The 12,747-nt window shown below is 44.9% G+C and overlaps 1 protein-coding gene across 1 annotated transcript; it reads left to right on the top strand.

Moving 5' to 3' along the window:
• Positions 1–8,508: 8,508 nt before the first annotated feature.
• Positions 8,509–12,452, top strand: LOC123361166. The gene is made up of 3 exons (XM_045001325.1): positions 8,509–8,547; positions 10,323–10,442; positions 10,580–12,452. The coding sequence occupies exons 1-3, from the start codon at positions 8,532–8,534 to the stop codon at positions 11,302–11,304; spliced, it is 861 nt and encodes a 286-aa protein (XP_044857260.1). The 5' UTR covers positions 8,509–8,531; the 3' UTR covers positions 11,305–12,452.
• Positions 12,453–12,747: the final 295 nt, after the last annotated feature.

Consider the following 12,747-nt stretch of genomic DNA (forward strand, 5'->3'; position numbering starts at 1 on the left):
ATGAAAGGACCTTCCCTTTTATCCCATGACAGCTTACTTTACGTAAGAGCCTTTGGTGAGGGACCTTGTCAAAGGCTTTCTGGAAATCTAAGTACACTATGTCCACCGGATCCCCTTTGTCCACATGTTTGTTGACCCCTTCAAAGAACTCTAATAGATTAGTAAGACACGATTTCCCTTTACAGAAACCATGTTGACTATTGCTCAAGAGTTTATGTTTTTCTATGTGTCTGACAATTTTATTCTTAACTATTGTTTTGACTAATTTGCCCGGTACCGACGTTAGACTTACCGGTCTGTAATTGCCGGGATCACCTCTAGAGCCCTTTTTAAATATTGGCGTTACATTAGCTAACTTCCAGTCATTGGGTACCGATGCCGATTTAAAGGACAGGTTACAAATCTTAGTTAATAGTTCCGCAACTTCACATTTGAGTTCTTCCAGAACTCTTGGGTGAATGCCATCTGGTCCCGGTCACTTGTTAATGTTGAGTTTATCAATTAATTCCAAAACCTCCTCTAGTGACACTTCCTCAGATTTGTCACCTACAAAAGCCAGCTCAGGTTTGGGAATCTCCCTAACATCCTCAGCCATGAAGACTGAAGCAAAGAATCCATTTAGTTTCTCCCCAATGACTTTATCGTCTTTAAGCGCTCCTTTTGTATTTCGATCGTCAAGGGGTCCCACTGGTTGTTTAGCAGGCTTCCTGCTTCTGATGTACTGAAAAAACATTTTGTTATTACCTTTGGAGTTTTCGGCTAGCCATTCTTCAAACTCCTCTTTGGCTTTTCTTATTACACTCTTGCACTTAAGTTGGCAGTGTTTGTGCTCCTTTCTATTTGCCTCACTAGGATTTGACTTCCACTTTTTAAAGGAAGTCTTTTTATCTCTCACTGCTTCTTTTACATGGTTGTTAAGCCACGATGGCTCTTTTTTAGTTCTTTTACTGTTTTTCTTAATTTGGGGTATACATTGAAGTTGGGCCTCTATTATGGTGTTGTCAGAGTCTACCCTCACTTGAAACTGGGCGGTTTCAAAGTGAGGACCCGCATGTCTTCCCCCCACCCCAAAATCCTAGGGTAGGTCTCCCCTTCGGCTGCCACCACCCGGTCAATTCCGTGGGCCGGGACACCCCTGTTTCCCCCCTTGGGAACACAGATCAATTCACAGAGGAGGAACCTCCCCCCCTCTTCCCTCTCTCCAGCCTGCTCTGGAGACAGAGTTGCCTGGATTCAAACGCCTTGAATCTCTACACACAGGGAAGCAGCCCACTTCCCCCTCCCCTTCCCCTGAATTTCCCCAAGGGAAGGAATTAACCAAGTCCAAAGAAAAGAAAGAATTTATTAAGAGAACAAAAGAAAATACAGAATCTCTATGAATCCAAGCTGGGCACTCATAGGGTATAACCTTGCTAAGATCTGGAGAGAATTCTCTCTCTTTCTCAGTACAACCAATACAAACAGAATTAAGAATAATCAATAACAAACACACAGAATTGCAAACATAGGATTATTAGATAAGGACACAAAGTATCTTTCTAATACTCACTATCTTGACTAGAAGAAATTAGTTCAGAAAGGTGGAACTTGTAGGGACTTGATTAACTCGTCTGGTCTCTTGAACTCCAAACGGCCAAAGACAAAGACCCCCCAAACAGAGAGAAAAAGTTCCCTCCTAGGAGTTTCAAAATCTCTTCCCTGATTGGTCCTCCGGTCAGGTGCCCACCAGTACTATGCTTTAACCCTTTACTAACTATTCATGACACGCCCCCCAAATCGTCACAGTGGGATCCACTGGCGGCGATTTCCTCCTAGAACTGTAAAACAACCAGAGTAATAAAACACATGCACTATTACATCGACTACTAAGCATGAAAACATATTAAGAACAGTTTTTAGCCACTTGATTCTGGGAAACTTTCACGAGAGAGTGCATCAGCAACTTTGTTGGAAGCTCCTGAAATGTGTTGAATATCAAAGTCAAAGTCTTGGAGAGCTAAGCTCCAGCGGAGAAGTTTCTTGTTGTTTCCCTTGTTGGTGTGAAGCCACTTTAGCGCAGCATGGTCAGTTTGTAGCTGGAACTGCCGGCCCCAAACGTATGGGCGTAGCTTTTCCAAGGCATACACAATGGCGTAACATTCTTTTTCACTGATGGACCAGTGGCTTTCCCTTTCAGACAGTTTCTTGCTGAGAAACACGACAGGATGGAAGTTGTGATCCGGTCCTTCCTGCATTAGTACCGCTCCTACCCCACGTTCAGATGCATCGGTGGTAACTAGGAAGGGTTTGTCAAAGTCTGGGGCCCTTAATACAGGGTCCGACATGAGCATCGCCTTAAGCTGGGTAAAGGCTTTCTGACACTCATCAGTTCACTTAACTGCATTTGGCTGGGTTTTCCTGGTCAGATCAGTTAGTGGGGCAGCGATTTGGCTGTAGTGTGGTACAAATCGCCTGTAATATCCGGCCAAACCTAAGAAGGATTGGACATGTTTCTTTGACCTTGGGACAGGCCACTGTTGGATAGCCTCCACCTTGGCCTGTAGGGGGTTGATGGTTCCTTGACCCACCTGGTGTCCTAGGTAAGTCACTCTGTTGTGGCCTATTTGACACTTTTTGGCCTTAACAGTTAGTCCTGCCTGCCTGATGCGCTCTAAAACCATTTTCAAATGTTCTAGGTGTTCGGGCCATGAATCAGAAAAAATGGCCACATCATCAAGGTATGCCACTGCACAGTCTTCCAATCCTGCTAGTAGACCATCCACCAGCCTTTGGAAGGTGGCAGGTGCATTCCGCAGTCCGAACGGAAGCACAGTAAACTCATACACCCCTGCATGGGTGATGAAGGCAGATTTTTCCCTGGCGGGTTCATCTAGTGGTACCTGCCAGTATGCCTTGGTTAAATCAATGGTAGAGATGAACTGGGCACGTCCCAACTTTTCCAATAGCTCATCAGTGCGTGGCATCGGATAGTTGTCTGGACGAGTTACAGCATTTAGCTTACGGTAGTCCACACAAAAGCGTATTTCCCCATCTGGTTTGGGAACCAGAACCACTGGAGATGCCCATGCACTGGTAGAAGGGTGGATGATACCCATCTCCAACATGTTGTCAATCTCCTGTTTAATAGCAACTTTGGCATGAGGTGACACCCGGTAGGGTGGTGTTCTAATCGGGTGAGCATTACCTGTGTCAATGGAGTGGTAGGTTTGCTCAGTCCGTCCTGGGATGGCTGAGAACAAGGGGTCGAAGTCAGTGCACAGTCCCTTGATCTGTTGCCGCTGTAGACGTTGTAGGGTTGTGGAGAGGGTCACCTCTTCCACACCACCATTTCTTTTACCTTCGTAGTAGACACCTTCAGGCCACTCGGTGTCATCTCCTTCCTGAACTGTAAAGTGACAGACCTGTAATTCTCTGGGATAAAAGGGCTTTAGAGAGTTAACATGAAACACTTTAGGCTTTAAAGAGGAATCAGGGAATGTTATGAGGTAGTTAACAGCTGCCAGGCGCTCCTGGACCATGTATGGTCCTTCCCACCTTGTATCACAATGGACGCAAGTACCGCTCCACAGGAGGCTTTGTAACAGAAAGCCCTGCAAAAAACTGAAAATACTTCTAACCCTGAAACAGCCTCAGAGTGCCTCTGGTAGAAAAGCCTAGCCTCTCTCTCTGGGTCCGAAACACCACTGCCACCATGTCAGAGTCTACCCTCACTTGAAACTGGGCGGTTTCAAAGTGAGGACCCGCATGTCTTCCCCCCACCCCAAAATCCTAGGGTAGGTCTCCCCTTCGGCTGCCACCACCCGGTCAATTCCGTGGGCCGGGACACCCCTGTTTCCCCCCTTGGGAACACAGATCAATTCACAGAGGAGGAACCTCCCCCCCCCTCTTCCCTCTCTCCAGCCTGCTCTGGAGACAGAGTTGCCTGGATTCAAACGCCTTGAATCTCTACACACAGGGAAGCAGCCCACTTCCCCCTCCCCTTCCCCTGAATTTCCCCAAGGGAAGGAATTAACCAAGTCCAAAGAAAAGAAAGAATTTATTAAGAGAACAAAAGAAAATACAGAATCTCTATGAATCCAAGCTGGGCACTCATAGGGTATAACCTTGCTAAGATCTGGAGAGAATCCTCTCTCTTTCTCAGTACAACCAATACAAACAGAATTAAGAATAATCAATAACAAACACACAGAATTGCAAACATAGGATTATTAGATAAGGACACAAAGTATCTTTCTAATACTCACTATCTTGACTAGAAGAAATTAGTTCAGAAAGGTGGAACTTGTAGGGACTTGATTAACTCGTCTGGTCTCTTGAACTCCAAACGGCCAAAGACAAAGACCCCCCCAAACAGAGAGAAAAAGTTCCCTCCTAGGAGTTTCAAAATCTCTTCCCTGATTGGTCCTCCGGTCAGGTGCCCACCAGTACTATGCTTTAACCCTTTACTAACTATTCATGACAGGTGTCTTTAAAAAGGGCCCACGCAACTTGCAGGGATTTCACTTTAGTCACTGTACCTTTTAACTTTTGTCTAACCAACCCTCTCATTTTTGTATAGTTCCCCCTTTTGAAATTAAAGGCCACAGTGTTGGGCTGTTGAGGTGTTCTTCCCACCACAGGGATGTTGAATGCTATTGTGTTATGGTCACTATTTCCAAGCGGTCCTGCTATAGTTACCTCTTGGACCAGCTCCTGTGCTCCACTCAAGATTAAATCTAGAGTTGCCTCTCCCCTTGTGGGTTCCCGTACCAGCTGCTCCATGAAGCAGTCATTTAAAGTATCGAGAAATTTTATCTCTGCATTTCGTCCTGAAGTGAAATGTTCCCAGTCAATATGGGGATAATTGAAATCCCCCACTATTATTGGGTTCTTAATTTTGATAGCCTCTCTAATTTCCCTTAGCATTTCATCATCACTATTACTGTCCTGGTCAGGTGGTCGATAATAGATCCCTACTGTTATATTTTTACTAGAGCATGAAATTTCTATCCATAGAGATTCTACGGAACATGTGGATTTGCTTAAGATTTTTACTTCATTTGAATCTACACTTGCTTTCACATATAGTGCCACTCCTCCCCCTGCACGACCTGTTCTGTCCTTCCGATATATTTTGTACCCCGGAATGATTGTGTCCCATTGATTGCTCTCAGTCCACCAGGTTTCTGTGATGCCTACTATATCAATATCCTCCTTTATCACCAGGCACTCTAGTTCACCCATCTTATTATTTAGACTCCCGGCATTTGTGTACAAGCACTTTAAAAACTTGTCCCTGTTTATTAGCCTGCCTTTTTCTGATGTGCCAGATTCTTTTTTATGTGACTGTTTATCATCTGATCCGGCCCTTACATTATACTCTTCAGTCCTAAGTTTCCCCAGTTCCTAATGAACGTGAACCCCTCCTCTCTACACCATTGTCTCATCCACGCGTTGAGACTCTCAAGCTCTGCCTGCCTACCTGGCCCTGCGCGTGGAACTGGGAGCATTTCTGAGAATGCCACCATAGAGGTCCTGGATTTCAGTCTCTTCCCTAGCAGCCTAAATTTGGCTTCCAGGACATCTCTCCTACCCTTCCCTATGTCATGGGTACCTCCATGTACCACGACCACCAGCTCCTCCCCAGCACTACACATAAGTCTGTCTAGATGCCTCAAGAGAGCCACAACCTTCGCACCAGGCAGGCAAGTCACCATACGGTTCTCCCGGTCATCACAAACCCAGCAGTAGTATAAGGGCCCTACCATCAATCAAACCCTAACCCCGCCCCTAACCCCGCCCCTTGACCCCTGTAGTCCCTCCCACCTGTCACCGGAAGTCCCACCATCTGGGGTATTACTTCCGGGGTCAAGATGGCCACATGACCGGAAGTGAGGTGGGTCATGTGACCCCTCTAAGAACTCCTCCCACCCCCCTCTACCAATCAGGAGGGGTTTCGTCCCAGAAGGACCACCCCCCAGAAGAGATTTGCCCAATCAGGGTGACTTCCGGGGCGGGTGACCGGAAGCGAAGTGGGTCATGTGACCCCTCTAAGAACTCCTCCCACCCCCCCTCTACCAATCAGGAGGGGTTTCGTCCCGGAAGGACCACCCCCCAGAAGAGATTTGCCCAATCAGGGTGACTTCCGGGGCGGGTGACCGGAAGCGAAGTGGGTCATGTGACCCCTCTAAGAACTCTTCCCACCCCCCCCTCTACCAATCAGGAGGGTTTCGTCCCGGAAGGACCACCCCGAGAAGAGATTTGCCCAATCAGGGTGACTTCCGGGGGTGGCCACATGACCGGAAGCGAGGTGGGTCATGTGACCCCTCTAAGAACTCCTCCCACCCCCTCTACCAATCAGGAGGGGTTTCGTCCCGGAAGGACCACCCCGAGAGGAAATTTTGCCCAATGAGGGTGACTTCTGGGTTGGGGTGAGCGGTCCGGAAGTGGGTCGTGTGACCCCTCTAAGAACTCCTCCCACCACCCTCTACCAATCAGGAGGCGTTTTGTCCCGACAGGACCACCCCGAGAGGAGATTTTGACCAATCGGGGTGACCCCTCTAAGAGCTCCTCCCAAGGCCCTCCGCCAATCCGAGTGCAGCACCATTACCCCATAAGTCCCAGCGCCGGACAGAGGAGGCCATTTCTTACCAAGCACACGTGTTTTAGAAAAGCGTGGAAAGGCTGCCGAGAGGAAACATGGACTCCTTCACCACCCCCGTCAGAACTTCGGACTTTGTTTTAGCCCCGAGGGTCTTTGACCGTCCACGGAAAAGACGTTACATCAGCAACAGTTCTGAGGAGGAGGGTGTGACTTTGGGGAGCCCTTTGGCCCAGCCGTTGATGGATACATCGGAACCCAAACCCGACACCCTCGTGAGGCACCCCGAGGAGCCTGATGGCCTCTCTTTGTCCACCCCCTCAGATTGCCACTTGGGAGAGTCACCGGTGGACAACGCAAACGGAAAAGAAGGCGCTCAGGTAAATGAATGATTAAGAAACGGCGGCGGCGGTGGTGGGGGTAACGAGGCTAGGAACCGGGGTTTGTGTAAAAATTAAAGAAAACCAACCAAGCAGCTGGAGTACTTACACTGTTTCTTTTTTTTTTTTGAAAATTTTTAGCAGCTCGACGAGGCCTTTCTAGAGGACCCAGAGCCCCTGGACAGCGTTGCATCAAGCAGCGAAGATGAACCGGGCCCACCATGTTTTTGCTCAACACCAATACAAATTGTTGAAGAGGGCTCCGAGGATGATGGGTTTGAGGAATTTAGGAGGAGGCTTGGCATAGAACTATCCGAGCCAGTGCCACGTCGTGAGCGTAAAAAAGTTATGCGGACTATTGTACGCGTTGCTGTTTATGCTGTTCTTAAACACTGCCTTAGGGAAAAGCTTTTTGAAGATTGTGAGGGCTGTGCTATAGATGCGCCAGCCCAACGACACCATGACTGTGTGACTTGGACTTCAGTGGATATAAACTGCAAGCTCCGGGCCCTGTGTGCTGAGCTGTGTTTGGAAAGCTTATTAAACACTGTTATTGCCATAGGTTATGCTATGCAATGTCTGTACCTAACCCAAGAACATTTAGCACAAGGGGTGACTTTGATAAATGCTGTGCAATTCAGTGAAGACCCTGACCGTGTTTTAAAGAAAATGACCAAGCCGGAAGATGCCTGCTTACAACGTTATATTGATCGTCTAGTTCGCACAAAAAGTTACAGAACCCTGCTTAAGAAAAAGACTATTTGTAAGAAATCTAAAAGGCTTAAGTTAGAGAATGGTGAGGAGGCAAACATGCGATATAAAACTTGGTAGCTGTAAATTTAAAAAAAAAGGGGGTTGTGATTATTGTGTTTTGTTAGAAGGCCTTTTGCCCTTAAGTTTTAATGAAGCATCTTGGTTTGTTTTGAAGGAGTTGTATGTCTTTTTAAAATAAAATAGTTTGTGAGAATTAGCTTTTGTGTTTTTGTGCTTGTGTGTGAAATGTATGTTGTGGGAGGGGGGGAGGGAAATATCCTTAAAAAAAAAAATGTGCTTACAATAAAAAAAAAATAGAGCCAGGACTAGTTCAGACATGTTTGAGTATAATACAGTTAATATGGAGATATACTTATCTCATAAGACCTGCCTTTTTACTAGCAGGACCAAATATTCATTTTTACCCCAGATCAAGGATTGAACTTACAACCCTGGGTTTACCAAACCATTACTCAAACCACTGAGCTATCCAGGCTCTGTTGAAATGAATGGATTTAAGCATACACAACCCTCACCCCCACAACCCAGCTCACAAAAGGGTGTGTTGCAGTTTACCTGTGGTGATTAAATTAACCTTTTAGCAACTATTTGAAAAACAATGGGCATGAGAGGCTATAAAAATCTTAGGTGTGCTGGAGTTTGTCCTTTTTAACAGAAAACCTTCTTGGAGAGCTGTTGGACTCAAAAAGAGGTAAGACCTTGTGCCTTGAACTCTGAAACTATAAAGCCACTTTTTGCCCAGGCTGTCTTAGTAAATAATGTTGCCTGTATGTATTTCAGGGGTGGATCTGTTTAGCATGGAACCAGGCCAAGGTAAAAACCATTTTAACTATAGTTGTGCTTAATACTGTTAAAAAAAAAGAAAAGTATTACCCAGGTTGTATAGGGATTTGGTGGTAATACTAACATGTTTCTGCTTGCTCTATAACCTGAAGGCCCAAACACACATGGGGGGGAACAGAACAACCATGTCCCTGCAACACTTTATCCCATAGTAAAAGGTAACTTTTTTTTTTTAAACTGCCTTTTAAATGCATGGTTTGGGGCTTCTTTTTGTTTGTTTGTTTGTTTGAAAAGTAACATGTGGCTTTTTGAAAAAAGTGTGTGTGGCTGCAAGCATGATTTGGTGTGTTATAAAGCTGGGGCATAGGTTTTTTAAAAAGTATTTGGTTTTTTACTGTACATAATGTGGGGTTTGAGGAGGGGAAGGCCCAAACACATGGGTTTTTAAATGCATGGTTTGGGGGCTTTTTTTTTTCTTGTTTTTTTGAAAAGTAACATGTGGCTTTTTGAAAAAATTGTGTGTGGCTGCAAGCAAGATTTGGTGTGTTAAAAAGCTGGGGGATAGTTTTTTTAAAATGTATTTGGTTTTTTAGTGTACATAATGTGGGGGTTTATGGGGAAGGCCCAAACACACATGGGTTTTTAAATGCATGGTTTTTTTTTTTCTTGTTTGTTTGAAAAGTAACATGTGGCTTTTTGAAAAAAGTGTGTGTGGCTGCAAGCATGATTTGGTGTGTGTGTGTGTGTGTGTTATAAAGCTGGGGCATAGGTTTTTTTAAAAGTATTTGGTTTTTACTGTACATAATGTGGGGTTTATGGGGGAAGGCCCAAACACATGGGTTTTTAAATGCATGGTTTGGGGGCTTTTTTTTTTCTTGTTTGTTTGAAAAGTAACATGTGGCTTTTTGAAAAAAGTGTGTGTGGCTGCAAGCATGATTTGGTGTGTTATAAAGCTGGGGCATAGGTTTTTTTAAAAGTATTTGGTTTTTACTGTACATAATGTGGGGTTTGAGGAGGGGGAAGGCCCAAACACATGGGTTTTTAAATGCATGGTTTGGGGGCTTTTTTTTTCTTGTTTGTTTGAAAAGTAACATGTGGCTTTTTGAAAAAAGTGTGTGTGGCTGCAAGCATGATTTGGTGTGTTATAAAGCTGGGGCATAGGTTTTTTTAAAAGTATTTGGTTTTTACTGTACATAATGTGGGGTTTGAGGAGGGGGAAGGCCCAAACACATGGGTTTTTAAATGCATGGTTTTTTTTTTTTTTCTTGTTTGTTTGAAAAGTAACATGTGGCTTTTTGAAAAAAGTGTGTGTGGCTGCAAGCATGATTTGGTGTGTTATAAAGCTGGGGCATAGGTTTTTTAAAAAGTATTTGGTTTTTACTGTACATAATGTGGGGTTTGAGGAGGGGGAAGGCCCAAACACATGGGTTTTTAAATGCATGGTTTGGGGGCTTTTTTGTTTGTTTGTTTGTTTGTTTTGAAAAGTAACATGTGGCTTTTTGAAAAAAGTGTGTGTGGCTTCAAGCATGATTTGGGGTGTGTGTGTGTGTGTGTGTGTTATAAAGCTGGGGCATAGGTTTTTTTAAAAAGTATTTGGTTTTTTACTGTGCATAATGGATTTTTTTAAAAAGCAGTTTTGGTTTTTATTTTGCAAAATAAGATGTTTTTAAAAATTGTTTGTTGTAGGGCCAAAAATGGATTATTTTGTGGTAAAACTATGATTTTTTTAAAATAGAAAAACACCCTACTGAATGAAATATATAATTTTTAAGTTTTACAAGATGGTTTTATGTGTTTGCTCACAGTACAGTCAAAACATGAGAAATCCTTAGACCAGAGGGAAAACAAACTCAAAAGAAAAAGGAAGGAGACGGCTGAAAAGGAAAATTCACCAGCATCAGTGACTGAAGGATGCATGAAGCCCTGTAAATATACTTTGCTTATTGGTTTAGTTGTTCTATGAGCTTTTGTATTTTAAGTAAATACATAGGTATGGGTGAGAGAGTAGATGGTAAAGTTCAGTTTTTTTTGTAAAATGTTATGGTTTTTTTCTCCCTCATAGGCAGGGGCAACCTTTCTGAAAATGCTGTTGTCAGCGCTACAAGGACAAGGACACCTCCTCCAGAACCACTAAAGAACCAGGAATCTGCTTTGAGACCTTTAACAACGCAAAACAGCCCAGACCTCATATACGTGAAACCCAAGGACAAAACAAAAGACTCTGGTAAAAAACCACCACACAAACACAACTCCAGTTCCTCAGCGGTCACCGCCACACCAAGCCCTGAGGAAACTGTGAGCGAAAATGCCCACGTTCACAACCCCAGAGCACGCACTCTAGGGGTTCTGAAGGTGCGCAGACCTGGAGCATGTAGTGTATGGGCTCCATATAAAAAACCATGGACTAGAAGCTTCTGCAATGCCGAGGTGTTGCAACCACACAAACACGATTCCAGTTCCTCAGCGGCCACAGCCACACCAAGCCCTGAGAAAACTGTGAGCGAAAATGCCCACGTTCACAAACCCGGAGCATGCGCTCTAGGGGTTGTGAATAAAACACCGAGCACTGACAAAACATTCTCCCAAAACCATAAGCTCGCCGCAGCTCCCCCGAGTTCTAGTGTTTGGGAAGAGTTTGATGCTTCCATCAGAAAAGTGATGGATGCTGTATCCTTGGGGAGTCTAAAAGAACGGCCTTCTAGAAAGACTTGGGAAAAATATGATTCTTTGTTCAGAGCAATGCTGAAAGACAGGAGGGTTGGAAAGGGTGTCTCTAAGCAGGCATGACTAGTCGTGGAAAGGGGCCTGGGTAAAAGGGGCACCCTCCAGGGTTCACACCAGCTCATGTGTAAACAAAAGGGGGGACAGCGCTTGGGGGATAAACAGATGGCTGCCAAAAAGTTCCAGGCCAGGGTGGTTGTAAAACTTTTAAAAAGGGCTAAAGAGTTCATGAGGAAAAAAAAACAAAAAGAGATGCCTCCTACTGGAGGCTCTCAGACTGGCTTCTCTGAAAATGGGAAGATGGAATCAGACTCTGGTTTAGTAAATTCCCCAGAGGGCTCTCTAGATGGGCCCCGTTCCTCTCCCAATGACCCTCAAATAGCATCTGATGTAGAAGATGTCGCTAACGATCCTGTAGAGGAACCCCCAAGTAACCCCGAAAATGCAGAGGTGTATATGGAAAGAGTGAGAAGTTGGCAACGTGAATTACTTAGATTCGGGGGGTCGGTATATTGTGAGGAATTTCGTTTTGTCAACCTTGAGCAAATAAATTCAGCTCAGCAGGTTGTTGAAGCCATACACCGGGGAATACAGTCGGTCCTCGATGACATTAATGGTAGGGTAGGCCCTGATGATTACGTTCAGTTACGTTTAGAGAGCCGTAATTTAGCTAACGCTTTGTTTTCAGTCAGAAGAACTAGGGATGAGCTATCTGCTGAGGATTTCTTAAATCACACCTCAAAGCTGCTACAGAGCAATAGAGAGTTGCATCTCGATGGGACATTGCGCCTTGTTGTGACAGTTGTAAAAAACAGGGGTGGGGGTGCTCGTAGAGTTTTAAATTCTATTCTGAGTAGTCAAATTATTCATAAAAAAAGACAGTGTTTGGTAGACCTGACTTACGCCGGTACCAATCTGTGTTTTGCGGGTGGCCTTTTGGCCGTCATGTCCGATCGTAAACCTACGGACGCGAAATTGTTAGCGGAGGCGAGAAAGTTGCATGAGCAACTGGGGTGGTCAGATCAAAAAAAGGTTCTGTTGAGTGACGTAGCAAAGTTTGAACAGCATTTAGGAGTGAACATACAGGTGGTGCTGTATACGGAAAAAGGTGGCTGGGGCTTTTTCAAAACAGGAGGCCTAGCGTACCCCAAGACTTATTTCATCCTGTTGCACGATGAGCATTACTATGGAGTTCTGGATGTGAAAAAGTTGTTCGGAGCGAAAAATTATTGAGAGTTTTGCCATACGGTGTACAGTCACGACCACTCTTGCAGGTATCGTTGCCGCCTCTGCTTGAGTGTAACGTGCTCAGACAGCGTGGGCGTGCAGCTGCGGTGTCCTAGCTGTAGACTGTATTGTCGATCCAAAGAGTGTTTAGACAGACATGTCGACTGTGCGTCAAAAAACCAAGTTGAATGCCTGTCTAAAACTTTATGTGATAAGTGTCAGTCTTACGTGAACAAGCGGCATAAGTGTAAAGGGAGACGATGTAAGCAGTGTCAGGGTTCG

This window comes from Mauremys mutica, unplaced genomic scaffold (assembly GCF_020497125.1).
Source record: "Mauremys mutica isolate MM-2020 ecotype Southern unplaced genomic scaffold, ASM2049712v1 Super-Scaffold_100395, whole genome shotgun sequence".
Taxonomy (NCBI): domain Eukaryota; kingdom Metazoa; phylum Chordata; order Testudines; family Geoemydidae; genus Mauremys; species Mauremys mutica.

Bases quoted from the DNA above. Each gene is read 5' to 3' on its own strand.
- LOC123361166 (XM_045001325.1), top strand. The intron at 10,443-10,579 runs GTAAATATACTT...TCTCCCTCATAG, and splicing joins TGAAGGATGCATGAAGCCCT to GCAGGGGCAACCTTTCTGAA.